Source organism: Opisthocomus hoazin, chromosome 18 (assembly GCF_030867145.1).
Source record: "Opisthocomus hoazin isolate bOpiHoa1 chromosome 18, bOpiHoa1.hap1, whole genome shotgun sequence".
NCBI classification, from domain to species: Eukaryota; Metazoa; Chordata; class Aves; order Opisthocomiformes; family Opisthocomidae; genus Opisthocomus; species Opisthocomus hoazin.
This window is the reverse complement of record NC_134431.1, coordinates 1,098,364-1,125,208: the sequence shown is the minus strand read 5'-3', so window position 1 is coordinate 1,125,208 and position 26,845 is coordinate 1,098,364. Positions and strand designations below refer to the sequence as shown.

The 26,845-nt window shown below is 63.0% G+C and overlaps 1 protein-coding gene across 7 annotated transcripts in view; it reads left to right on the top strand.

Annotated features, from left to right (window-relative positions):
• DLGAP4 (DLG associated protein 4) overlaps positions 1 to 26,845 on the top strand; it is a 189,482-nt gene that overhangs the window by 124,016 nt on the left and 38,621 nt on the right. For 4 of the 7 annotated variants that reach the window (XM_075438653.1, XM_075438652.1, XM_075438657.1 and 1 more), the window contains 3 exons: positions 3,471 to 3,585; positions 5,857 to 5,907; positions 7,058 to 7,304. In XM_075438653.1, the coding sequence (XP_075294768.1) occupies positions 3,471 to 3,585; positions 5,857 to 5,907; positions 7,058 to 7,304 (413 nt within the window). Of the gene's footprint in view, positions 1 to 3,470; positions 3,586 to 5,856; positions 5,908 to 7,057; positions 7,305 to 18,099; positions 18,314 to 25,962; positions 26,087 to 26,845 lie in introns of those variants that run through there. The other 3 variants (XM_075438654.1, XM_075438659.1, XM_075438658.1) reach the window with 3 other exon arrangements.

Here is a 26,845-nt window from a genome sequence, read left to right as displayed (position 1 = left end):
GGAAGACCTGCAGTGGCTTGAGCCAGACAGACAGCAGAGCAAAGCGAACCCAGCAGCAGCTTGCTGGGCAGGAGGCTGGTCCTCGCAGGACGGGGTGGGTGCAGACCACCCGACCGGAGGGGATGCTGCGCCCCGTCCCCACCAGCCACCCCGCTTCCCAGGACAGGGCACCCAGGGGCTGTAAGGGGCTGCCAGCGTCCCCGACGCGGCAGCTCAGGAGGTTGTGAGCAGTGCAGAGGGGCAGGAGGACACCAGAGCCACCACAGATGAGCTGCTGGGGTCCAGCAGGCAGAGCCAGAAGGAAGCGAGGAGACCCCTCACGGGGGCTTCAGATTGCAGCCCAGATGCTGCTTTCTGCTGAGAGGTGGTGACAAAATTAACTGTGGGGAGCCCTGGAAATGCCCGCTTGGCATCCATCCCTGCTCCCTGCCTGCACATCCACTTCAGGGGGAGCAGAGTTGGGTCCAGGGGTCTCCAGTGCAAAATACCCAAGCTGAGAGACCAAGGTTCTTCCTATCTCGGGCTGATTGTCCGTGTGGGTGATGTCCCTTGGGGTGTGACCTCATCTGGCTGCTGGACCCAGTGGGGAAGGGGCTAAGCTGGGGCAGGGGGTTGGAACAGGGGGTTGGACCCCACGCAATGCTCCAGGCTTGGGGAGGAGTGGCTGGAGAGCTGCCCAGCAGAAAAGGACCTGGGGGTGCTGGTCGACAGCCGGCTGACCAGGAGCCAGCAGTGTGCCCAGGTGGCCAAGCAGGCCAGCGGCATCCTGGCTTGGATCAGGAATGGGGTGGCCAGCAGGAGCAGGGCAGGGATCGGGCCCCTGTGCTGGCACTGGCGAGGCCGCACCTCGAGTGCTGTGCTCAGTTCTGGGCCCCTCACTCCAAGAAGGACATTGAGGGGCTGGAGCGTGGCCAGAGAAGGGCAGCGAGGCTGGGGAGGGGCTGGAGAACAAGTCCCATGAGGAGTGGCTGAGGGAGCTGGGGCTGCTCAGGCTGGAGAAGAGGAGGCTGAGGGGGGACCTTCTCGCTCTCTGCAGCTCCTGACAGGAGGGTGCAGTGAGGGGGGGTTGGTCTCTGCTCCCCAGGACCCAGCGACAGGACAAGAGGCGATGGCCTCAGGTTGTGTCAGGGGAGGTTCAGGTTGGATATTGGGAAAAATGTCTTTACTGGAAGAGTGGTCAGGCCTTGGCCCAGGCTGCCCAGGGCAGTGGGGGAGTCCCCATCCCTGGAGGGGTTCAGACACCGTGGGGATGTGGCACTTGGGGACGTGGTTTAGCAGGCACGGGGGTGTTGGGATGATGGTTGGACTTGGTGATCTTAGAGGGCTTTTCCAACCTTAATGTCTTTATGGTTCTATGATAGGAGCCGGGGGGCCGAGCCGGCCGAGCTGCGGGTGCAGCCATGGGAGCGGAGGGCTCCGGGCAGGGCTGGGTGTGCTCCGCAGCGGGGGGTCGTGGGGAGGTGGGACCACCCCAGGGAAGGAGCAGGCTCCACCGCGCTGGGGTCCCAGCCACGGCTCAGCCTGCCCATGCCCCTGCCCCGGGCCTGGTGCCGCAGCGCGGGCATGGCCGCCATCTGCCCACCACCCCTCACCGAGGAGCTTTGCAGGGGCTGTGGTGGTGGCTGTGGGGCTTCCCGGGGGGGGTCCCCTGGCAGCCCAGCACACCCCGGGACAGCAGCGGGGGCACTGAGCCCAGGCACGGCCCCACACCAGCCCTCGCTGCCGTCCTCGGTCTCCGTGGGCAGAGCTGCTGGGGCCACCCATGGGCTCTGTGGCCGAGCCCCTGGGCTGGGGCAGGAGGGGCTGCAGGGAGACAGGGAGCTGCAGCCCTAGCCAGGATGGGGCACGGGGCGGGAGCCGTCCCTGCGAGGGGGTCTCTGCCTGTTCGATGTCTGTCGCCTGCTCCGTGACTCAGTTTCCCCACGGGCAGGCATCGGGGTGAAGCCCAGGGAGGTGGGCACAGGGAGGCTGCAGGGACACTGCCTGCCCCAGGACACAACTGACTCACACCACGGGCAGGCTGAGCTTACAGGCAAAACCCTCTCAGGCCGAGGGGAACGAGGCCGTAAACGGATACCCCAGGGCTTGGGGCACCGCGTTGCCCTTGGCTGCTCAGCAGTGGGTCCCCGGGGGGCTGGGGGTCTCCTCCATCAGCCCGGGCAGAACAGACTACTCCCTGCTCTCGTCACGTCCTGGCATGGAGACTCGGGATGTGCCTCAGTCCTTCCTGGAGGTCCACAGGCTGCCCGGGGCTCCTGCCCAGCTGGGACGCACCCTGCCCTCGGCTCTGCTGACCCCCGGGCGGGTGAAGGACAAATCTCTGTCCCCACGGCCCTGCCGAACGCGGGGGAAGCAGCACCCGAGGGTCCTCCGCAGGCGCCGCGCGCAATTCAAGAGGGAGTTCAAGATCCTGTGCAGCCTGCTCTGGGTGACCCTGCTTGGGCAGGGGGTTGGGCTGGGTGACCCACAGAGGGCCCTGCCAACCCCTGCCATGCTGTGATGCTGTGAGTCCCCACAGCCCGCCCGGGCTGCGTGATACCCACATCCTCCACCGTGCCCCACCTGCTCGGTGACAAGGACTCCTGCACGCGGGGTCTCGTGGTGGGATAGAAAAACAGAGGGGTCCCATCCTTCCCGCATCGCTCCCCGTCCTTCCACATCCCTCCCGGCCCCCGTGTGCCTGGGTCTCAGCGGAGGCTGTAGCTGTGGTCTCGGCTGGGTCGGGCTCAGTGCCAGCCCTGCTCTGGTCCTGCTGCAGAAGCTGCTGCTGCGCCCCGGGGCGTGGGGACAGTGCTGCTCCCGGAGCCTGCAGCAGAAGCTGCTCTGGAAATACCGACCCCCCCTGCTCCTGCAGCACTGCCATTCAGCCTTGGCTCCCCTTGAACTCCTTCCAGATAATCTTTTGCGTTCCTCTACACAAATTTAAAAAAAAAAAAAAAAAGAAATCCCGCAGATGTTTCCAATGGCAAAGTCCCCAAAATACTGTTTAAAAGTCATTTCTCACCCCCTTCCCACCAGCCCAGTGAAGTGTCAGCTTCCCTGACCCCGGTCCCCAGCACCAGCCTGGTGAGAGGTGGTCTGTCACCAGAGCTGTGACTCGGGGGACTGGCGTGGATCCCGTCTGCTCCCCGGGGATCAGCTGGGCCAACCTGGCACCTCCAGCGCATTCCTGGGGGTGGCGGGACCCAAGGTCCTGTCCCCTCTCCTCGCCCTGCGCCCCACAAACCTTCACCCGTGTGCCAGACTCGATAGCTCAAACCAGGGCCCGGCAAGGTGAGAAAGCGCTTCCTTCTGCTCCAGGAGCTGCAACGGGGGACGAGCGGTGGCCGCGGTGCCCAGCATCGTCCCCGTGCAGCCGCGTGTGCTGGCGCCTGGCAGAGGGGGGTGGTCCGGCTCTCCTGGCAGGGCGGCAGCTCCAGCACAGCCCCCGCCGTGGGGACACCCCTCACGCCCTCTCTCTCTGCCCGCAGGAGCCTGGACCGCCTGGACTCTGTCGAGATCCTCCTACCTCCGAAGTTCCCAACCTGGGAGGAAGAATACAACCAGATCTCTGACAGCGCCAACGAGTCCAGCTGCATCAACCAGGTGAGCTGCTGGAGTGCTGAGCCTCGCCGCGCCGGCGCAGCCCAGTGCAAGGAGGCCAGCCCAGGGGAGAGGGACGTCCTTTTCCCCCTTCAGAACAAGGCACTGGCTGCACTCCAGGAATTGCACGCGCTGTTCTCAAGGCATCAAGGCCAGCGCCTTAATTATTATTCATATGAGAAGCCCCTTCCTCTGGCTTTGCCTCCTCTCTGGTGCAGCTGAGGTCGCTCCGCCGTGGCCGCAGGTACGGCAGCCCAGAGCGCAGCTTCGCGGCGATGGGTGAAGCTCGGGGCTGCTCCGAGCGCGGGGTCCCACTGTGTCACCACCCAGCAGCCCCCTGCAAGGCTGCTCGGTGCAAGCTCCTCACGCCCGTGGGTGGGTGCAGGGCCCGGGCCAGGCTCGCCTCTGCGCATGGTGGTGTCCAGCCCGGGAGGGCAGCAGCGGCTCCACAAGATGCACCCAGCCGCGTCGCTGTTGGCCTGGGTCTCTGTCACGTCCCGCTCTTCACGCGCGTCTGCAGCATCACGAACCAGAGCATGGAGGAGGGCAAGCGCGTGGGGCTCGGAGCCCTCCTCCGTCCCCCCATGGCTGGTTGCTCCTGCTGTCACGGAGCGGCTGGAGCCCTCGGTGGAGAGCTTTGGGGAAGGGCACGGGCCATTGCTCGCGGGCGTACGTGTTCCTTGTGGTCAGTCTCGTTCCTTGTACATCAGCAGCGATGTGCTGGGTGTCTCACTGCACGGAGAAGGGCTCAGGACCGTCGCATTCCTGTCCTTTGCGTGTAAATCCATGTCTGAAGCCAGGTTTCTGTGTGAAGACAACGGGTGGGTTGAGTCTGTGGTCTCTCCCTGTCTAAAGCTGGGTCCAACACCCTCATGAAGCCATCAGAGGGGTCTTGGAGCTGGAGGGTCTGAGCAGCCCACAGTGTGCCAGGAGCTGCCCAGGCGAATGCCGCAGACCCAGACCGGTAGCACCACGAGGCTGCGGGCACACCGGCTGCCACAGCACCCGCGCAGCCATGGGGCTGCTGTCATCACATCCGCTCTGCCCACGCTCCTCCAAATCAGCCATTTCAGTTGCAACCGCATTGGGATTTAGAGGCCTCCCACAGGCTGCCTGTCCCTTGGTCCAGGATGGAGCTGGTGCAGCCACCAGTGTGTGCTCTGCCGGGTCTGACCCCCCCTTCATCCAGTGCCAGAGGCAGTTCCTCCCCAGCCCATGCTTTTGCATGACCTCCAACACCTTCCCTCTGTGTCCAGCAAGGCCCTGGTGTCCTCCCGCACAGAGAAAGACAAGCACACCCCGCTTGGCTTTGTCCTAACTGACATCCACCTTGCAAACCTCTGGAAGGCCGGGGTTCACCGGGTGTGCGTGCCACCACTCCCTGCCACAGCGAGGGGACCAGCGGCCAGAGAGAGCCGGCTGGTGACCCCCAACACCGCTTATCCACACTTCGAGCTGTGCCCTGTGTAGAAGGGCCAGACCCAGCCCTCAGAGCCAAGCCTCTTCCCTCCGGTGCATTTTGAACCTGGATTCTTCCCAAGATGGGTCATCTTGGGCAGCTCGTGCAGGGCAGAGCTCCCGGGGTGGATGTGCTCTGCAGCTTGGGGATGGTGAGGAGGAGAAGGCTTTCCTCCCCGCGGTGTCTGTCGGGCGTCTGTCCTTATGCCAAGTGTGTGCCGTGGCTTTGCTATGGAGAGAAGGCAGTATGGCTTCCGTGTGGCTTCTTCCCGGCGTGGGGACAGCGGAGATAGCAGCGAGGTGGCCAGCCCAACCCCGTCAGGGTGAGGGCCAGTTTCCCCAACGCGGAGCACTCAGCCTGCCCATGCAGCCTGGCTCTGCGGGCTGCGGGGGCCCATCGCTGCTCCTGGCCACATCACGAGGTGCTGGGGGGCTTCACTGGGAGCCGCACCAGCCCTCGTCCGGCAGCCACAGCCAAGCCATGTGTGCCACGGGGTGTCCCAGCACTGTGTGTCCCCGTGTGCAGACATACTGATACGCGGTGCGTACAGCCGGCTGAGTGCATCAGCAGCTCCTCTCCGTCTGGCAGGTGTCCCGTGGAGCTTCGCCGTGCCGTGTTTGTGCCGCTGTCTGAGGGGCCTGTGCGGCACCTTGCTTGGCATCTTACGAGCTCTGAAGTTTGTACTGAAGTGTCAGCGGCGGTGGCCCGGGGGACGGGCCGCCCGCTCCCCTCGTCCTCAGTCCCTGTGCAATGGCTGTCTGTGTGAGGGGCTCCCCCGTTCTTGGCCTTTAACCTTCTCCAACTCTTTCTTCCAGATCTTTGGACCCCCCTCACTTATCCCTCAGATATTTACCCATGGAGAGCAGGTACCGTCCCACTGGCGTTTCCCTCTTCCTTCCTCCCAGAGCTTTCTCGGGTCAGCCTGGGTACCCGTAGCAGGGTGCAAGGCAGGCTGTGGGGTCAGCCCACGCCCTGGGCCAGCGGCAGGAGGAGGAGGAGGAGGAAGAGAAGAAGGAGGAGAAGAAGGAGGAGGAGGCAGTGTTCCTGACCAGGTCACTGCAGGGCAGCTGGAAAGCTTGATTCCCTTGGCCCCGACAAGGGGCTAGGGGCCATCAGGGGGAAAGGAGATGAACTCTTTGAGCCAAACCTTGTGGAGCTCAGATGCCAATGCTGCGCAGAAATACTGTCCCTGAGGCCAAAGAAGGGGCCAGGAGAGATAGGAGTGGGCAACAGGGCCAGTCTCGGCATCTCTCATCTGCTCTGCAGAGCGCTCTGCTTTAGGCTGGCTCTGGTTGAAGGCAGGTGAGCCTGTGCCGAGCCCAGCTTTGGCCAGCCGATGCTACCCGAGAGCGGGGCCGCGCTGGGGGCACGGGTGGGAGGGCGGCGGGGGCAGCAGGAGAAGCAGCGAGCAAAGCTGCCCCTGCCCGGCTCGCACCTCGCCGTGGCCTGCTGCCGAGCCCTCTCCCGGTCCCCCACCGCGGACGGGGCTCGGTCGGGTCCCCGACGGCGCTTCCCAGAGCCAGCCCAGGTGTCCTGCCCCTGGCCAAGCGCCGAGGCCGTGCCCCCAGCCCACACCTTCCCACCTTCTCTCTCCGCGCCGCACCCCGCTGTAGGGCCAGGGTCCCCCCCACCGAGGAGCCCGGCAGGGTCTCACCGCTGAGGCTGGGGTCTCCCAGCTGAGCTGGTGGGGCAGCGGGACCTGTCAGGGGCTGGACAGGGATTTCAGCCTGGCGCGCTCTCAGCCTCTCCATCGGAGGCTGGGGGGTGTTTCGCAGGCGCGGCGGTGGTGAGTCTCTCCTACTCCACAAGCAGGGACCGCCAGGGAGGGTCCCCTCTTCCCTCTCCCTCGGCAGAGAGCCCGAGCACCCTGCACCCCACCGGCACCGACCACGGCACCTCCCGGTCTCGCCTGACACGCAGGAGCAGCGGCAGGGCGGCAGCGGGCGAGGAGCAGGAGGGAAGGGACAGGGCTGCCCGCGGGCAGGGGGTGACTGGCTCTGCCCCTCTCCCGTGCAGGCACCAGAGCCGGAGCTGGGGGAGCAGTACGAGCCGGTCTGCGACTCGACCTACAGCGAGGCCGAGTCGGCCGCCGCGGAGGTTCTGGACCTGCCTCTGCCCAGCTACTTCCGCTCCCGGAGCCACAGCTACCTCCGAGCCATCCAGGCGGGCTGCTCCCAGGAGGAGGACACGGGCTCGGTCCGATCCATCTCCCCCCCGCCGGCGGGCAGCCTCAGCGGCAGCAGGACCCTCCCCACCAACAGCAGTGAGTGCCAGCGGCGCGTGGCGCGGCAGCGGAGGGGAAGGGGCGCGAGGTCGGTGGGCACAGGGATGCTGCTGCCAACCGCCTAGGAGGCGTCGAGCATGCGAGGCGCTGGGCTTCGGTACCTGCATCTCCAGCCACGGTTGGCCAAGGCTTTTGTGGGCTTATGCGGGGTTGCTCTGTGCTGGAGAGGGAGGCCAGCAGGCAGGCGTGCCGCTAGGACGGTGTTGTGGTTTAACCCCAGCTGGCAGCTAAGCCCCACACAGCCGCTCGCTCACTCTTCCCACGGATGGGATGGGGGAGAGAATCGGAAGGGCAAATCGAGAAAACTCCTGGGTTGAGATAAAGACAGTTTAATAGGGAAAGCAAAAGCTGCACACACGAGCAAAGCAAAACAAGGAATTCGTTCACTGATTCCCAAGGGCAGGCAGGCGTTCAGCCAGGAAAGCAGGGCTCCATCACGCCTAATGGTGACTGGGGAAGACAAACGCCATCACTCCGTACGTCCTCGCCTACCCCCTTCTTCCCCCGGCTCCATATGCTGAGCACGGCGCCGTACGGTGTGGAATAGCCCTTGGGTCAGCCGGGGTCGGCTGTCCCGGCCGTGTCCCTCCCAGCTCCTCGTGCACCCCCAGCCTGCTCGCTGCCGGGGTGGGGTGAGGAGCAGCAAGGGCCTCGGCCCTGTGCGAGCGCTGCTCAGCAATAGCGAAAGCACCTCTGTGTTACCAACACTGTTTTCAGCACAAATCCAAAACACAGCCCCACGCCAGCTACTATGAAGAAAATTAACCCTCTCCCAGCCCAAACCAGCACAGATGGCTGGGCTGGATCTCCGGACGCGGGCGCTGAAATGGCAGACCGGCTCTGGTTGCTGAGATCTGGCCGGTGCTGCTGATGCACCATGCCGAGGTCCAGGAGAGCTCGAGGTCTTCCCTCAGTCGAGGCAAACCCAGGGGTGGGTGCTGTGGCCGGGAGCACCCCGCGGGATGCCCACCTTGCCCAGCAGCTCCGGCTGCCCTCTCTGCCTGAAGCCCTGCGGGGCTGCGGGAGCAGCGGGGACCTGCAGCACCAGCAAGCAGCCCTGCTGCCCGACGCAGCCAACAGCTTCCATCCTCCTCCTCGCCACTACGCATCTCTTGTTACCCCGTGCAGGCTACAGTTGACAGGTTTGACCTCTCTCTGGAACTCTGAGGGACAAAAATGCCAGCTGGGGACTCTGCACCTGTTTCACAGGTCTGAGCATATCCTGCTCTCTGCAGCCCCTTCAGCCGGAGGCAGAAACTGGGGCTGACAGGAGGAGGGAGGGCAGAAGGCATCTGCCTCCGTCCCTCAGTGACAGAGGCGTGACAGGGCTTTAGGGCTCACGATGAACCTCTTTGCAGGTTCCCGCAGAGGGCAGGACTCCTGGAAACAGGTCTGGGGGATCGGATCCGGGCAAAAAGGCGAAGGGTGCAAATTTGACCCCTCCAGACCCGCAGGGTTTGTGCCTTTGCCCAGCAGACCGCAGGCAGGTCCGACCCTGCCCAGCCAGGGCCTGGAGCCGCGGCCAGCCCGGACGTGGCAGCGCAGCCCGGGCAGCAGCGTGCCGAACGCGGGGCTCGGCAGCGTGGCTCCTGTGCCGCCCAGGCGGCGGCTGGGCTCCGTGCAGAGGCAGAGCGGTGCTGTGCGTCTGGCTCGCAGCGCTCGCACCCCGGGCTGTTCCCTGCAGGCAGGGCAGGCAGCGTCACCCGATGCACCCAGCCCTCAGGCTGCTGCCTAGGGACCAGTCTTTCAAAGTCTTCTCACAGGGAGTCACTGGGAGATCGTCCCTTGGCTGGACTGGCTCCCACTGCTTTCTGTCCCAGAAACAGAACTGCAGCAGCCGCGCAGGTGCCTATCGCGTCCAGCCCTGTTTGCCCCTCTCCATCAGGTGTACGTGGACCAGAGGCCCCAGCAGCCCTGGTGCAGGGTAAAAACAGGTCCTGCTTGGAGTTTCAAGGCACTAATGAGGCTTCCCAAGCCGCAGAGCCCAGCACACTGCAGCCTCAGCACACTGAGCGATGGGCAGCATTACACCCTGCTCCAGACACCCCGCCTGGCGCTGGACGCAGGCGTTGTTCATTCCGGGCCCTTCTCTTTCGATTAGCGAGTACTGTACTGGACAAGAGCCTGGCTTCTCCCTCCGACATGAGTCACAGAATCACAGAATAGTAGGGGTTGGCAGGGACCACTGTGGGTCATCTAGTCCAACCCTCCTGCCGAAGCAGGGTCACCCAGAGCAGGGGGCACAGCACCGCGGCCAGGCGGGGCTGGAATATCTCCAGAGAAGGAGACTCCACAGCCTCCCTGGGCAGCCTGGGCCAGGGCTCCGTCACCCTCAGAGGGAAGAAGTTCTTCCTCATGTTCAGATGGAACTTCCTGTGCCTCAGTTTGTGCCCACTGCCCCTTGTCCTGTCGCTGGGCACCACTGAAAAGAGCTTGGCCCCATCCTCCTGACCCCCACCCTGCAGATATTTGTAGGCATTTATAAGGTCCCCTCGCAGCCTTCTCTTCTCCAGGCTGAACAAGCCCAGCTCCCTCAGCCTCTCCTCGTAGGGGCGATGTTCCTGTCCCCTCCTCATCCTCATAGCCCTCCGCTGGACTCTCTCCAGTAGCTCCTCATCTTTCTTGAAGTGGGGAGCCCAGAACTGACTCCATCCCCTGGAGCAGGGCTGAGACTGCGGGCAGCCCCGTGTTTCTCACCAGCTGGGCCATCTCTCCCGGGAGGCAGCTCCCGGCTTCGAAGCAGAGCCAGGCTCTTCACCAGATGCCTGCCCAGAGCCGGGTGTCCCCTCCCCAGCGGCCAGAGCACCCAGCCCCATGGGGACGAGTCGGGGTGCCCGCGCTCCCCGGCAGGACCGCTGTGCCCGCCCGCAGTGCTGCCGGAGGAGGCTCCCGTGAACACCACCCGCATTCAGCAGACCCAGGTGGGGTGCGAGGCAGGCGAGCGCTTTGCCCCAGGATGCCATTTTGCCAGGACGCTGGAGACGGCAAGGAACGGCGCGGGCTGCTCAGACCTCGCGGTGCTGGGAAAGCCCAGGAGAAAGGAGGTGCAAGAGCCGGTTTTCTGTCTCATCCGAAAATGAGCTGGCGCTGGCTCCCCACTGCAGAGACTGGCACCGCCCCGGCCCGGGGACCTGTTCGGTGCAGCCAGGCTCTGCTCGGGGCTCCCCTTACCACAGCCCAGTTTGCAGCAGTGGCTTTGCTCCCCGGTGGTCTGCACCTCCCCGGGGAAGCGCATGCGAGGGCCGTGGGCGGCAGGGACGAGCATCGCTCTGGAGATGCTGCTTCTGCAAATGGCTCCTGATCGCCTGGGCAGAGCCGACAGGTTCAGCTGCGCGAAGCTGCGGTGTGGGGAGCAGCTCTGCTCTCACGGCAGAGTTTTGGCTGGTGCCAGGCCCTCCTGGGGCGGTGGGGAATGGGAGCAGGCTCCGGACAGTGGACAGGCTCTTGCCAGAAGAGAAATCTCTTACCTTCCACGGTGCCTCAAGTCACTTGATCTGCATCACTTTTGCATCATTTTCTTCACAGAATCACAGAATGGTCGGGGTTGGAAGGGACCTCTGTGGGTCACCCAGCCCAGCCCCCTGCCCAAGCAGGGTCACCCAGAGCAGGCTGCACAGCACCGTGTCCAGGCGGGGCTGGAATATCTCCAGAGAAGGAGACTCCACAGCCTCCCTGGGCAGCCTGGGCCAGGGCTCCGGCACCCTCAGAGGGAAGAAGTTCTTCCTCGTGTTCAACTGGAGCTTCCTCTGCTTCAGTTTGTGCCCGTTGCCCCTTGTCCTGTCGCTGGGCACCACTGGAAAGAGTCTGGCCCCGTCCTCCTGACCCCCACCCTGCAGATATTTAGAGGCATTTCGAAGGTCCCCTCTCAGCCTTCTCTTCTCCAGGCTGAACAAGCCCAGCTCCCTCAGCCTTTCCTCATAGGAGAGATGCTCCAGTCCCCTCCTCATCCTCGTAGCCCTCCGCTGGACTCTCTCCAGTAGCTCCTCATCTTTCTTGAACTGGGGAGCCCAGAACTGGACACAGTACTCCAGATGGGGCCTCACCAGGGCAGAGCAGAGGGGCAGGAGAACCTCCCTCGCCCTGCTGCCCACACTCTTCCTCGTGCACCCAGGGATCCCGTTGGCCTTCTTGGCACCCAGGGCACGCTGCTGGCTCATGGTCACCCTGTCGTCCCCCAGCACACCCAGGTCCCTCTCCACAGAGCTGCTCTCCAGCAGGTCCGCCCCAGCCTGTCCTGGTGCATGGGGTTGTTCCTCCCCAGGTGCACGACCCTGCACTTGCCCTTGCTGAACCTCATCAGGTTCCTCTCTGCCCAACTCTCCAGCCTGTCCAGGTCTCACTGGATGCCAGCACAGCCTGCCGGTGTATCCACCACTCCTCCCAGTTTGGTGTCATCAGCAGACTGGCTGAGGGTACACTCTAACTCTTTATCCAGGTCATCATGGCAGCCTGTGTCCCTCTGGGCTCCTGGACAGCCCCGGTGCTCTGGGCAAGGCTCAGCTGTAAAGCAGGGCGCAAGGAGCTGAGGGGTCCCATCCGGGGAGCTGTTTTGGGAACAGCTTAGAAAAGATGATGCCTTGGTGCTCCTGGACGCGGCAGTGCCTGGACGTCATGCCGGGCAGACACCGGAGCGGGCGGGAGGAGTTCGGCACCTCTGCGGGGTCGTACATTGCTGCTGGTGACGTGGAGGCAGACACAAGGCCTGTCACCCGCAGGGACACCGGCGGCAGGTCCAGTGGGACCGGCTGCTCTTGGCACGAGCTCTGGCCCCAGACCACGGAGCTGGCAGCAGGTTCAGAGGAGTCTCAGCTTATCTGCCATGGGCAAAGCTGCCGGAGCGCAGGAGCGGGCTGTGGGAGGGAGCCAGGTCGGAGCCCCGTCCCAGCAGTGGGCAGAGGGGCAGCGGGAAGGCGAGCAGTGGCAGCCCCCGTGCCTGTCCCCAGGCCTTCCCACCCAGAGACGAGCCCGTGCCCTCGCCTCTCCCCTTCCGCGGTCCGCGCTGCAGGGCCAGCACACTCAAAGCCCCCGGGATGAGGCAGGGACTGGAAGAGATCCCCTAGGAAGCCGGGCTGCTTGCTCAGCTCCATCCCTTCTTCCTACCACCCTCTCTGCTCTGCTTCTGTCCCACGCTCTTCCCACCCCGGCTCACCCCGCTCCCCGCAAGCCCAGCCCTGCTCCTCGCTGGCAGTACGGCCGCTGCTGCAAGGCCAGGCTAACACCGGGAGGCAACAGCAGACGTAGCACTGGAGAGGGCTTCCCAAAGGACTGGTTGCCACCTCTCTCTGAGGTGACCCAGCAGAGATCTGCTGATTTGCAGAGCGTCCTCCAGCCTTTTGCGTTGGCTGCTGGGGCCTGGGGAGGGAAACGCTTGTGATGGAGGGGGTGGGGAGCAGAGCGGAGCGTCTGTGTTTGTGCGTGTGTGCGATGGGGAAGGCAGGAGGCACATCTGGATGGCAGTCACACCTTTAATCAGCCACCTGGGCCAAGTTCCCCCTGCAAATGTGCATCCCTGAGGCGTTAACTGGTCAGTGGTGTGTGAGAAGGGGCCTCCCAAGCAGCAGATTGGTACCCGTCAGCTTGACAGCATCGGTCCGAACCAAAGGAGAGGACTGGGTGCACCATCGTAAGGAATTTTCTCCCCAGTAACCAGCGACAGGACGAGAGGCGATGGCCTCAGGTTGTGTCAGGGGAGGTTCAGATTGGATACTGGGAAAAATGTCTTTACTGGAAGAGTGGTCAGGCATTGGCCCAGGCTGCCCAGGGCAGTGGGGGTCCCCATCCCTGGAGGGGTTCAAAAAACGTGTGGATGTGGCACTTGGGGACATGGTTTAGCAGGCATGGGGGTGTTGGGGTGACGGTTGGACTTGGTGATCTTAGAGGTCTTTTCCAACCTTAATGATTCTATGACCATCTGCAGGTCTAATGGTCGCTCACGGCCTCTGCTCCACACAGGGCTCTGGGGTGAAACGACTGCGAGCCCTCCCCCGCCCCCTTCCCACAGACCCCCTCCCGCCCCAGCATCCATCACCAGCCCAGAGGGACTGTTCCCATCACGTGCCCGGTCCCCGAGAGGGGAACTGGGTTTCTCCTCTGCAGGGACGCATCCTAAAGAGGCACCGGCGGCAGGAGTGCTGTGGCTGACGCGGGCTTCTCACGCTTTGAGGAGAGCGTGGGGGTTGAGTCCTGCAGCAAAGGGGTGCAGCCGCCAGCTGAGGGCACGAGGAGGTGCAGCGAGCTCCGTTTCGTGGAGGGCTGTGGGTCTCGGGGTCTGCGTGGGGAGCACGGCCGGGTGGGAGAGCCGTGACAGCCATCACACCCCCGACTCGCCAGTTCCTCCCACCAGCGCCGGTGCCACTCTGCGCTACGGGGCAGTGAGCTCCCATGCGACAGCCAGCGAGACGGATGATGAGCTGCCCTTGATCAGCCTTAAAGCTTTGTGCCTGGCGAAGCCGGAGCCTCAAAAGCCCCAGTGAAACCCGTTCCTCTAATTGCCAGGCGTTCAGCCGACAGCCACGCCGGCCCCCGAGCGCGACAAGGGGCTCCCCAGCCCCAGCTCCTGCTTCTTACAGGCAGCACTGGGAATTGCTTGCTTAACAGACTGCTTGCAATACAGAGCTGAATATTTCATGGCCAGGGGAAACAGGAAAGCAGAGGTGAGCAAAGCACACCGAAGGGAGGTGAGAATCCCCAGCGGGGAGATCGCAGCCCAGCCTCCACCCAACGCACCAGCGACGGCAGGGAAAGCTCACGCCAAGCCAGTTCCTGCTCGAGCTCTTCCCAGTCCTCCCTGTGCCAGCGGGTAAGGTCACCCTTGCCCAGAGCATCCTGCCTGGGATCCAGCAGCCAGTTCCTAGAAAGCCCGGGTTCCCGGCTCCTTATCCTGCACCCAGATCTCTTCCAGGGACACCAGGGAATGCAGCTCTGCCTCCTCCTCCAGGACCGGGCTGTCTCTGCTGACCTGTCTTACCGACGGTTGAGATGTCCCTGCGAGTGGCAGCTCTGGAGGGCAGCAACCCTCCAGTTCTCCCTTTCTGCTGACCCCGTGGTGGCCGCTCTGGCTGCAGACCCCCAGCCCAGCACGGGAACCAGTGGAGGAGCTGGAGGCAGGCTAGCCCTCCAGGCCAGCCCGGCCTCGACCCCCGCCAGAGCCAGGCATGAGGCTCGTCCTCGAGAGCCACCGCCACCCCATAAACATCTGCTGGGGCTGCACACACCTCGTGCCCATCTCTATGCCGGAGCTTTGCCAAGCCGGGGCTGGGCACGAGAGCGCTGCCTGGGAGAGAGATGCCCCAAAGCCATGACAGAATAGCCATCCTTCTGCCTCCAACCTGCTTTCTGTCTCCTTCACACTGCTTTTTTTCTTTTCATCGCTAAATTAGAGAGGTGGGAGGTGGCTCCCAGGGCCATTGCTGTGCTGGGAACCCTGCCCTGCCCTGGAACAAGGCAGATCCAGCCCGGTCCCCTGGCATTGATGCTCTTGCAGGGGGAGCGTGGCTGTGCTTAGCGGAGGAACGACAAAGTGCCTGCACACCTCCGTGCAGTGTCACAGCACAAAGCAGCATCGTGCTGACCAAATCCCCGAGGGCTGGTTCACTGTGGGACGCGTTTCCACGGCTGCCGGGAAAGTCACGTAGCACTGGCTTGTGAGGGATGGGTACAGACACCCTTCCTCCTCCTTCTCCTCCTCCTCCGTGCGCAGTCATTACCTGGTCTCTGGGTAGGAGGCCAAGTTCTGCTCCCCTCCTCTCTCAGCTGTCAAAGCCTTCTCTTCTTTCTGGGGAAGAAGCAGTGGTGTGAAGCCAAAGGAGAAACCAGCCCAGGCCAGGACACATCGTTCAGCCTGTGCATGAGCTGATGAGTAAAGCACCACCGCAGCCCCTCTGCTAATTGTATCACCCAGAGCTGACCCCAACGGCCTTTGAGGAGAGAGACTGTTATCATTCCCTTCGGATTTTCTCCTTCTTTTTGACCTAGATTTCCCATTCCAGAAATAGCTTTCTCTGACACACCAGCAGGAAAGGGATTAGAGGGAGACAGCGCGTGTGTGTGTGTCTCTGTGTGTGCGCACACCAGGGAAAGATTTCTGTGGCAACCTCCCTCCATCGGTGTTTGTAAGGAAGAAAAGGGTGCGTATACGTGTTCCGTGATCTATTCACGTCTGTAGGACACAAAGAAATTTATGACAAATGTTTCTCTCCACACATACCCGCTCATTTTTCACCTCTGATCTTTTCCATGTCATTACGGAAACTCCACCGCCAAGCCCCGCGCCCAGACAGCGGCCCCTTTTCCCCAGGGAGCCCGTACCGTGGCTACAACCCCGCTCTCCAACTCCACCGCCGAAGCCAGAGCCTTCTGCCCCAGCAGAGCTGCGCTCGCTGCTCTTCGCTGCCAGGTTTCAGCTCTGCTCCAGGCAGCACCCACCACAGCGAGCTCTCTCGCCGCTGCCCGCCGCGTGCGCGCGTCTCCGGCACCCAGGAGCGGCTGCAGTGGGTTTGAGCCCCACGGAGACGTCTCTCGCCCCAGTCCCCAGGAAGGGGGGACCTGCAGCCCACGTGCCCACACAAGCAGGCGCAGGGGAGGTGGAAGCGGCTGCCCAGAGGCTTAATGCTGGGAAGGGAGCACAGCTCCAAGGTCCTGGCCAGGCCTGCCTTCTCCGGGCAGGGGCCACCTACGAAGGGGTGGAAAGGCAGACAGCTGCCAGCATTTTCCTTTGGTAACGTGGTCAGAAAGCCGAGTCCTTCTTGTTGCTTGCTTTTATCGGCCTTGATGGCAGGAAAGGGAGTCAGTAGTGCTGTCCTCGTGGGAGAGGAGGAGAAACCGGAGCACCAAGGGTGCCTCGGCTTGCTCAGAGCCTCTGGAAGAGCAGCAGCAGGGAGCCCACGCATGGTGGAGTGCCCTGCCGGTGAGAGCAGAGTGCCAGGTACGGCAGACACCGAATGTCTCTTCTTAGGCCGAGGGCTGCGGTAGTGTCCCGGCATGGTGGCCCTGCTGCCATCCGGGTGACCTGGGTGAGCACAGAGCCGTCCTTCGCCAGGCAGCACAGCTGCCACTCTGTGCCTCTGCTGCCGGTGACGCTCAGCACCTCTCTGCATCCCCCTCCGTGGCCACGGGCTGACGCTGGAGCAGCCCAGCAGCTACGGTGACGGGCTCTGCCGGGACGCCCACTCGTGCCAGGACAGCGGGGCTGGGTGAGCGTTCGCGAGGCCACGCACCCGGGCCTGAGCGTTGCTGGGATTTCAGAGAGTGCAGGCGAGGGAGGATCGCTTTGTGCGTGTTGCTCTTGTTCCGGGTTGCTTCTCCCCGCCTTCGTGCTTTCCCATTATTTTTCCCGTCTACGGAGCCGCGGCGCGGGCACTCCTGAGGATTCAGGAAGCGATCGGCTCAGAGCTCCGCAGAGCCGCCCACAGCCCCTGCGGGCGAGGGTCTCTCCCTCCAGAGCTGCTCGCCTCTCCCGAGCCTGGAAGCAGCTGATTTTGTTTTCCTTGGTCAGCGGCGGAGGGGACAGGCCCGGGCCTGCCAGCCCCAGGTCTGAGGGCCGACTGCCAGACCCTCCTGCAGCCCCGCTGTGCTGCTCGGTTTCCCAGAGCAGCGGCAGCGCGTCCGCGGCGATCCCACCGTGCGGCGATGGCGGCGGGGGCCCAGCCCTGCCCGCCGCAGCCAGCAGCTCGTGAGCTCGGCGCGGCGTCTGCCCAAGGCGCTTCGCGCTCTGCTTGCTGCGGACCAGCGCCGTGAACCCCGCGAGTCGGAAATGCCAGAGCCCCCGAGGGCTGCCGGCCGCAGCGAGGAGCAGGGGCGGCACGCGAGCTCCCGGTGCGAGCCACGCGGCAACGCCGCCGCCTGCACGGCCGCCGCGTGCCGCACCGCTCGGCAGCGCCCACGCCACGCCGTGCCACGCGGCGAGGCTCCGGCCTGGCAGAGGTCCCCCTGCCCCCAGCTCCGGATGTCTCGGTGCGGGACCGGAGCGATGGAGCTGGTTGCTACCCCAGCACCCAGCGCGTCTGCGCCCAGGGTGCCGAACGCGGCGTCGGCTCTCCCGCAGCTACGCCGGCCTCGCTCCCCTCCGCACGGCCACCTCCGCCATCCCGGCTCGGAGACCCGGTGCAGGGAGGCCTGGTGCCCCCTCCCCGGGATGGCAGGGAGCAAGTCTGTGCCCGGCAGGGAGCACCCATCCCGGAGGGCACCCATCCCAGGGAGCACCCATCGCGGGGAGCACCCATCGCGGGGGGCACCCATCCCGGAGGGCACCCATCGCGGGGGGCACCCGTCCCGGGAAGCGCCCGTCCCGGGGGGCACCCGCTTCCCCGCCGCTCTCCGCCTCCGCACCGCAGCCGCTCCCCCGCCAGCACCGAGCTCAGCGCGGAGCGATCCCGCGGCTCCCCGGGAGGGCCCGCGCCGGGGCCGGCGTCGCGGCGGCTCCCGCCCCACGGAGACCAAGCTCCCGGGGGGGGGGGCGGAGGGGGGGCGAGGTGCCCGCCTTGCTCCGCGGTGCGGTGGCTGCCCCGCTCCCACCTCCCGCAGTGCTGCCGGTGCGGGAGCGGCACGGCCTCCGTGTGCGTCTCCCCCGATCCCGAGCCCGCAGCGCGGGGTCCCGGTGACCGCTCGGGACGCGCCCGTGCGAGCGCCGCGGGGCGAGGCCGCGCCTGCGCGGGGCGGGGCTGGGCGGTGACGTAGGGGCGGGGCCGTGACGTAGGGGCGGGGCGGGGTTGGGCGCGGCGGGGGTTTAAGGCGCGGCCCCGCCCATCGCGCGCAGCCGGAGCGGCGGGCGGGCGCGGTGAGTGCGGTGGCGGCGGCGGCTCCTCCCGGCCCCTCCCGGCTCCCCTCACGGCGGCCGCAGGAGCAGCCGGCGCGGCCCCAGCCCGTCCTCCCCTCCGCGGCGCCCAGGCCGGGCCGAGCGCCCCGCGCTCCCCCCCTCTCCCGTCTCTCCGGTCCCCTCCGCCCCTCCTTTGTGTCTCCCATGGCTTTGTGTCTGGAGCTCCTCAAGCGATGTGAGTGACTGCCCGGGGCGCGGCGGGCGGGCGGGGGGCCGGGCGGGCCGGGCCCTGCATGGCTCCGCGGCGGGGGTGCCGCGCCCCGCCTGCTGCCTGCCTGCCTGCCTGCCTGCTGCTGCCGCCGCTTGCCGGGCCCGCCGCCCCGCCGCGATCGCAGGTGGCGCTTCCGCTTCCCACGCGGGTCCTGGCCCGGGGCGGGGGGGGGGGGGCGGCCTTGGCTGCGCGAGGTCCGCGGGCAGAGCCGGGCCCGGCGCCGGGGTGCGGCCGCGGGGGGGGCTGCGCGTCCGGTCCGTCCGTGTGTCCCCCCGGCCGGCCGCCGGGGCTGCCCGTCCCGTTCCCCTACTCGGCCCGTTCCACCCCCGTCCCGGGCCTGCCCGGCCCGTCCTGTCCGGCCGTCCCCCCCCTCCGGCCGGCCCCCGCGGCTGCCCGTCCCGTTCCGCCCCCCCTCCCCCCTCCGGGGCTGCCCGTCCCGTCCCCGTCCCGCCGAGCCCCGCTGTCCGGTGGCGGGTCCGGCCGGCTGCCCAAGGCCTTTAAGGGGTCCCCCGGGGTGGCACCGTACTTGGCGACGTGTGTTCTCCCCGAGGGAGCCCTGACCCTTTTCCTGGGGGGGGTGCTTGGGTTCTCCCCCCACCCCAGGAGAGGAGAAGGGCGCTGCCTGGGTGAGGCGCGAAGCCCCGGCGCTGAGGTTTCGCAGCGAGCTGGCACCTCCTGGCCGGAGCATGCTGCCAACAGTCTCTTTTTTAGCCTGGGTCGTGGCATCGACCCGGGGGTTCAGGCTGCACGCCCCCAAACTGAGCCGCCGGCGTAGCCCGGGTGCCTGTCGCCGTGCCGCGTCGGAGGGCAGGGAAAGTGCAGTCGGTTCGGAGCAGTGAGTGGCTGCTTGATTTCCAGCCTTCGTTAAGCGGTCCGAAAAGGAGGATTATTTCCAGGGTGCTGTTGACAGGACTCATGTTGCTGCTTCTGCGGCGGTACAGCCCCCGACCCCAGGCTGCGCAGGAAACGTGTGTTTGAGACAGGAATGGAATTCGGATCTCTGAATCCTGGGCTGTCACTTGCCGCTTGGGGGAGGAAAAGAAGAAAAGGAAAAAAAAAAAACCCCACCCCACAGCATGTGGCATTGGATCCTAAAATAAATTCCAATCATGTGGGATGATAACAAGCCAGATTGCCAACTTGTGTAAGTTGGCAGACTTGACTCCCGAGGGTCTAAATTGCTTAGCTGGTAATTGATCTTCCAACAGGAATTTGGTGCTGTGAAGTCACACATTCTTGAATGTGTGGAGAAAAGTAAGCCTAACTAGTGATCAAATCTAGCCTGCTTGTCTTTCAGTTTAAGGTAATCTATGCGCGCGTGCTCTGCGGCGGTACCCAGATATCCAGGAGAAGGTTATCCACAGGGTTTGTCTGACGTGTGGCAGCCGTGGAAAATGGAAAAGTTCATCTTTAGGGAGGGTGCGAGTGCTGAACTGCCGTCTGCTGGGTTTGCACCTGTAGCTTGCTGCTTCTGTTCCCCTCCTGTACTGGCAGTGTAAGAGTTTTTGGTGCAGCCGAGGGCCCTGGGACCTGTAACGAGGCCCTTGAAGTGCTGGGGTGTAACTGCTGTGCAGTGTGCCAGTTCTGAAAGGACAGGACGACCCCACACAGCCCCTGCCAGATCCTTGTCAGCACGGGTGATAGCGGAAGAGCTCGATTTCTGTTCTGTGGGGATTGATTGTGGAGAACATTGCAAATACGGTGGGGTTTGGTAAACCACGGAGCGCTTAGAGGCCAGCAGGTACCCTCGTGGAACTTGATCGGCCGTAGCTGCTGTCCCAGCCCTCTTGCTGGCGGGGAAAACGTTGTCAGCTGCTGGGGAGAGCTTGCATTTCGCTTTGCAGCTGCGCGTGAGTCAGTAGTTGGATACTCGGTTGCTTCATCTGTGCATGCAGTTTAGATTTGTGGACACTTCTGACTACTTAGCTCAAGGTTATGCGTCGGCTGCTCCGGCCTCATGTGTAATGCATGGGAGACCTGCTGTTCCGTGAGCTCATTCCCAGCTGTGCCTGCTGCCAGAGCAATATAATTTAAAAAGCTTTTAATGGATAACTAATAACTGCCAGGCACTTACAAATAACTCTGTGTCGATTCTTGTCTCCCGTGTAGATTTTCCTGTTGTTTGAGTCCAGACCCGAATAGTTGGGAGTGAACTATGCACCAGACCCCGTAGAAGTCACTCTGTGACACTGAATTTTCCTGATAATGCCCTAGATGCCTGCCTGCAGCAGTAAGGCTGCAAAGCCGTGCTGCAGCAGGGCTTGGTTTTGTCTCCTCGATGATACTTCTGCTCTGTGCAACCTGCGCAACAGCCTCAACAGATTTTTTAATGGATTGAGGAGGCATAATTGGATTCAGCGCAGTGCAAGTTGCAGTAGCATATGTGAGCTGGAAGGATTAAGGCTGTGCAGGCGGGGTGGCCTTGTACGAGAAAAATCCACTTTAATTTCTGCAGTGAAAAGTTGTCAGTGTGTTTCCTATCAGAGCAGATTTTAAAAGGGAGGGGAGAAATACCAAGTGTGATTGCTGCTTGCTTTGAAAGGCGATTAGAGTTCAGGCTGTTGGATAAAGCTCTGTGAAGGCTGCAGTCGAGCCTTGGGGATGAGAATGGTGAACTCGGGTCCCTCCGGAAGAGCTCATGGGAGAATGAGTTTATCCTTCCCTTCTCCCCTGGTCTCCATGCCAACCTGCCACCTGGAGAGAGGGAGCAGGGGCGGGCGGAATGACACCGGGGTGTTTCTCGTAAGCTGCCTTGAAACAAGTGGAAGTTCAGCTCTTTGTAGACGGGCTAGGTAATGAGGAGAGTGGAAACTCTGTCCACTTCAATTTGTCTGGCAAAATTAATGGATCGCTGGCCCCTGGGTGCAGATGGGTGCACTAAGCCAACCTTCTGTCTCCTGCAGAAGCAGTGGGCAAGGGGAGTAACAGCCCGTGGTTCCAGTCCTGACCTGGGCCGCAGCCCTGTGCTTCACTGGCTCACCAGTCCAAACAGCACCATTTCGAAAGCTCTTCAGTTCCCACTGGAAAGAGCGAGGCGACTGCTTGGATACACCTGCCCCTGCGAGTCTGGTCTCGGATTTTACAGGCCACAAGGCAGGGCAGCAGCAGTGTCTACGCACGGCAGCGCGTGCTGCCTGTCTGCTGTCAGGGGTAGGTGACGAGCAATGCTGGGGGGATGTCGTGGTCCCCCAGGACTGGAGACTCTGTTCGCTGTCTGTAGAGGGCTGTGGGCTGCCAGGCCTCTTCCCGAATTTCCTTGCAGCCTGTAAATACTGTGAAGGACGACAGCCGGGTTCTGATTCTCTCCCGCTTCCCCCTGGGGCTCTTGGTGGTGGGCTTGGTCTTGAAGTTGCCAGTAAAGGCGCAGAGGGGCACACGCGCGTACTGGGGTGCGAGAAGGCCATCGGATGGGCCTCGCCAGTACTGCAGCCTGCCCTGCCGCTTCGTCCGAGCGGACGGCGCACGCGGGAACTTGGCTGTCCTCACTGCTGTACCTCGGGGGGCGAGTTTGTCAGCTCTTCTGGCAACGCCCAGAAAATGGAAACGGTCTCTTTGGAAGGGACTCACCGGCGACAGGCGGTCGCTCGCTGCGTCAGACAGCAGTGCTCGGGAGGGGAGCCCTGGAAGGATGCAGGAGTTTAAACATCATCCCTAGTACCTGCATCAAGGGCGTGCTGACTGTCGGTCTGGCGTCCATTCCTCAGTACCCCTTCAGAAGACACCCGGGTTTCGCTGCAATGATCTTTTCTTCTGAACCCAGTTCTGAGAGATCAAAGCTTACGCTCCTGCCTTGTCTCCGCAGTCTGAAGCTGGGCGAGAAACTCGAGTGGTGAATGTTTGAAAGGTAAATTCTTACTTGTGGTGCAAGTCTGTCAGAGCTGGAATTAAAGCAAAGATTACAAGTTGCCTTCCTGCCGACGCGCTGTCTCAGTGCAAGGTGATGTCTGATGAAAGCTGAAAGGTGTTTGAGAGTCGATAAAAGGGAATTTTTATTGCAAGTTGCTGTCATAGGATTAGTCAAACTTCTAAGAATTGTTTGTCTTGTTTTTGACATCCTGGGAGTGGTTGAGGATCTAACGGAGCAGGGCCCCAGGAGGACATTTGCTGTGCTCAAGAGGGATCTCCAAGCCTAAAACTTCCTACCCAGGGTGGGCACACCTACAGCTGCATTAAACTGAAGGTTAAAACTGGGAAGTTAAAGCATGAATACTGCATCCCTCTTGAGCCTGATACGTAAGACAGTCATCTATGTCTGCAGCTAGGGAACGTGTCCCGAAGGCTGCTGCGGCGTTGTCTGCAGGGGGGGTCCCAGACCCTTTTCTGAAGGCCCTCGGTAGGAGCTGTGCCGCTGCCAGGTTGGTCAGTGCCACCCTCGCGGAGAACAGCGTGTCGGGCAGCGCGGGAGCCAGCGCGCCGTGGCAGAGCTGGCCTCCCTCGCCTCTTGTGAGGTCACTCAAGTAACTGTTTTGTTGGGAAGCCTTCTCTTCCTTGTTTGAACCCTGAGGCTTTTCTCAGTCTCTCGGCTTGGCCCAAACACGGGGTCCTGAGTCATGACATTTCTGTCCAGGAACGCTTCCAGGTTTTAGTGCGCTCTGCTGAACGGCTACCAGGGCTTTCTTGTCGGAGCTGCCACTCCAGCAGCAGTCCCGCAGTCCCACGCTGGGAATTTTGGCCTCAGCACTGCTGCTCTGAGCAAAGCAAGCTCCCTGGCAATGCGGAGCTGGTGTAACGCCCAGCCTTGTACGGCGTGGACTGCGGCTTCCCAGGGGAGAAGGTGGATTTGGGGAGATGGGAGCTAGTGGAATAGAGCTGGAGAACTTTTCCCGGTGCCTGGACAGCTGCTTAGTCTGATGCCTTGGAAACAGCGGGGTGTGCTTGCACCTCCCGGACAAAGTAGGTACTTGGAGTCGAAAGCGCCGAGTGACCTCAGGTTTGCAGCGTGCCAAGAGCAGGGAAATCCCGGCTGCTGGGACGCAGAGCTCTGCCCGCCAGCAGCCCGTTGCCCCCGCGCTGCTGCTGTCGCCCTTTGCGCTGGGCACCGGTGTCCACATCTCGCCATCACCCTGCGACCTTCCGGGGCGTTCTGGAGGCTGCCGCTGCCAACAGCGGCGTTACGCCGCGTGTCAGCCGTTACGGCCGCTCCGTGAATGGGTCTTGCTGGAGATGGGGTCTGTGGACAGGGTGCTGCTCGGGCAGCCCGGCTCTCGCACAGGAGCCGTTCTCGCTCGCGTTGGACACCGAGCCAGGCTGACGGGGGGAAATGGGGTCTGTGGGGACCGGGGGACAACAAGCCGGTACAGACACCCGTCACTGGCCGTCTTGCCGGTGCGGCCGCTGTTCCTGGTCAGCCGTGCCCGGTTGTGTGTGCTTTCCGTGGGCACGCCCGACGGGCCGGGGGGTCCCTGTCGTGGGCTCGGCTGGGAGCGTCCCCAGCCTGTGGCCGTTGGTCCCCGTGCTGCTGTAACGGCTTTCCGCAGCGCTCCGGGCGACGGCGTCACCGAGGCACCGGGACCGAGGGGACCTGCGAGCTCCGGAGGTGAAGAGCCGGCGGCCCGCAGCCCGGGGCTGGGGCCGGGAGGGGTCCGGTGTCCCGCCGGGGGCTGCCCGCGGCCGGGTGCCCCGCGGAAGCCCTCGGGGGGGCCGGGCGGGGCCTCCCCTCCCGCGGTCGCCGCCGGCCGGGCCGGGCCCCGCCGCTCGCCCCCGCGCTTTCCGGCGCCGCTCTTTGCGGCAGGCCGTAGGGCGAGGTAAGCGGCCGGGCCGGGGGCGGGCGGCAGGCCCCGGGCCCGCTGCGGTGTGGGCGCTGCCGCCGGCCCCGAGACACCCCGGCCTCCGGCCTTTGCCGTCGGTTCCGCTAACCGAGCGGGAGCTGCGGGCGCTCGCTCGGCCCCTCCGGGCCGCGGAGCGGGCGGCCACGGCCCCGCGCTGTGCCTTGAGTTCGGGCAGGGCCCCGGCCTGGCCTCAGGTCCCGGGCCCGGAGCCGGCTGGCGGGGCCCGGCCCCGGGGGGGCAAGGCAGCGCCGGGGCTAACGAGGCCGCCTGGGCTGGTCGGACAGAACTGGGCCGGCTGCCGGCGGCGTGCCCGCCACGGGCTTTGAAGCGCTGTCTGCCTGCTGCCGGCGCCGCTGTTTGTGCGCTTACCTTTGATTTGTGTTTTTCCAAGGCTCTGAAGATGTCGCGTGGTGGGGGAGGCAGCTCTAAAAATAACTCCAAAGGCTGGTTATTTTTCAAAGTCATTACTGCCGTTTCTCTCCTTTTTCTCTCTCCCATCTGTAGCTGATGTCTTTTTCTAGTGCTGCGAGGCCTGGTTCATACAGAAAGTCCCATTTGCTGCTCTCTGCTCGCTCTTGCTCAGTTAGCAAACGTGGTGGTGTGCTCAGACGGCAGCTGGGTGCGATCGCAGGTCTGGGCCCATGAGTTCACCTACAGGGAACACTGAGGCCGGAACGAACAGAAGCCTTCTTGGAGGGTGGAACCCTACCCTGTGAGAAGTGGAGCTGCTCGGGTGCTGTCCCGCAGAACGGAGCGTGCAGGGATGTGTGCAGCTGCTGTTTGAACCCACCGTGCTCACAGGTGACAGTGGCTGGAAGAAGCCCTCTTGCCCTGTTTCTCAGAAGCGTGCCGTGGGACGGCTCAGTTTTAATGGCTGGGGGAATCCTAGCAGGAACTGAAGTCACTGTTAATGCCCTAGGCACCAGCAGGACTGGAGTTGTGAAGTGACTTTGCAGGGCCGAGGTAGGAGCTAGTAAAAGCGCTGTGTATGAAGACTCTCACTTGGATGGCTTATGACTGAGAACTGCTTCTGCCGCAGCTGTTGTCGAGGGTACCTGTTAAATCTGTTTGATGCTAATTCTTCTGGTGTGGTGCTTTGCAGCATCACTTTTTTTTAAGCTGGCTCAATCAGAATTTTAGCCAGCTGTGCCACTTATCACAAAACATCTGCTCACCTGATTACTGCCCAGCCTCCCCGCGCCGTGGGCTTGGCAGTACTAGGGACCTGTGTGCTCTGTGTCCCTTGCCAAGAGTGACGTGCCTCTCTTTCCCGTCGAGCTGCGGGAGAGGCACGGAGCAGGTTGCCCGCCGTAGCTCTGGGAAGCAGCGTTACCCTGGGAGGTCTGACCGCCAGTCATGAGCGTCTTCAGCGTCGCTGTGCTTGCGCCGCTGTCGGGCGCAGCTCCCCTCGCTCCCGGTGGCCTGACGGCGTGCTGTGGCTTACACCTCCGAGCTTGCTTTCTTCATGCCCAAAGCTTGTTCGTGGACTGCTGCAGCTTTTAGGCTTGCTTGAGAAAAGACAAACGCTGTAAATGTACTCCAGAATGTAGCTAGTATTTAATGGGCTGAATGTATAGACAGTGTAGGGGTGCCTGAGGCTTAGAGCCTGGCTGTGGTACGCCCTGAACAGCTGCTCTGCCCTGGGGACTGGCTGCTGGCTTTGCATTGCTGCTGGCTGCTCTGGAGCAATACAGCAGTTGCCGAATCTCTGGGACTGCAGCAGGGGCTTCCTGATGAACGCACTGCAGGGTGGGGAGCGGAGATCAGCCGGGGAGTTGGATTTGACTCTACCGTGCCCCCGACAGCGGTGTGACGGTTTACCTTGCGCTAGCAGAGATTGCTCCTGTAGGTCTCGTACTGATGTGGAGGTTGAAAACAACACGATGTAGATACCTAGATGGTTCAGATCTTGTTCGTCCATTTCGAATCCTGAGTGTGCTTCATCCTGGAAGGTGGAGTCTCAGCTGGCGTGAGTCACTATGGATTGATGCCTTGGGTTGGGTTCTTTTGTGTGTTCCCCCCCCCACGCACGCGCATGCATGCTAATTGCAGCAAGGTGAAAGGCACTTGGGAGGCTTTTCTTGTGTGATGGGCTGAGAAGCATCCTAAGTTTGTGGGCAGGCTACAATGGAAAGGAGAACTTGACATGAGTGGGGAAGAAAAATGATCTCTCTGATCCAGGCTGTGCTCAGTATTCTTTAGAGCTGGGGAGGAAGCTAATGATATCATGGGTTTTCCAGTGTAGAAGGGCTTTTTTTTATACTTAGCCGTGGTTTGGGGGGTTTTAGGTTCACCTGGCAAACTAAAAGCAGGGTTTTTGTTGTTGGAATGATGTGCTTTCTATAACAGCTTCTCTTATTTCTGTCAATTACTGTGGTTCCAACCACAAAAGGGCTTTCTTGTTCTAATTGGCTGCCTCCTGTTTGGTTTCGGTTGTGTTGCTGTGTCACTAGGGAGACCATCCTGATGTCACAAGCTGTGGCATCACTGAAAAGGGGCTGGGAGGCTCCCCCTCGCCCCACCCGCCCCAGTGATCAATGGCTGGAAGAAGAAAGCTGAACAGCTCAGTGCGTTTTGGGGAAGATACGGAGCTTTTAACGAGCCTGTATTACAGCTGCGGTTCTACGGCTGTTGGTTCGGTAGCGATGGCGGCAGAGGTGTAATATAACCACTGTCTCGAAGCTACCTTTATTGCCATGTCTGTTGTTGAGAAAGTTGTGTTCCTTAA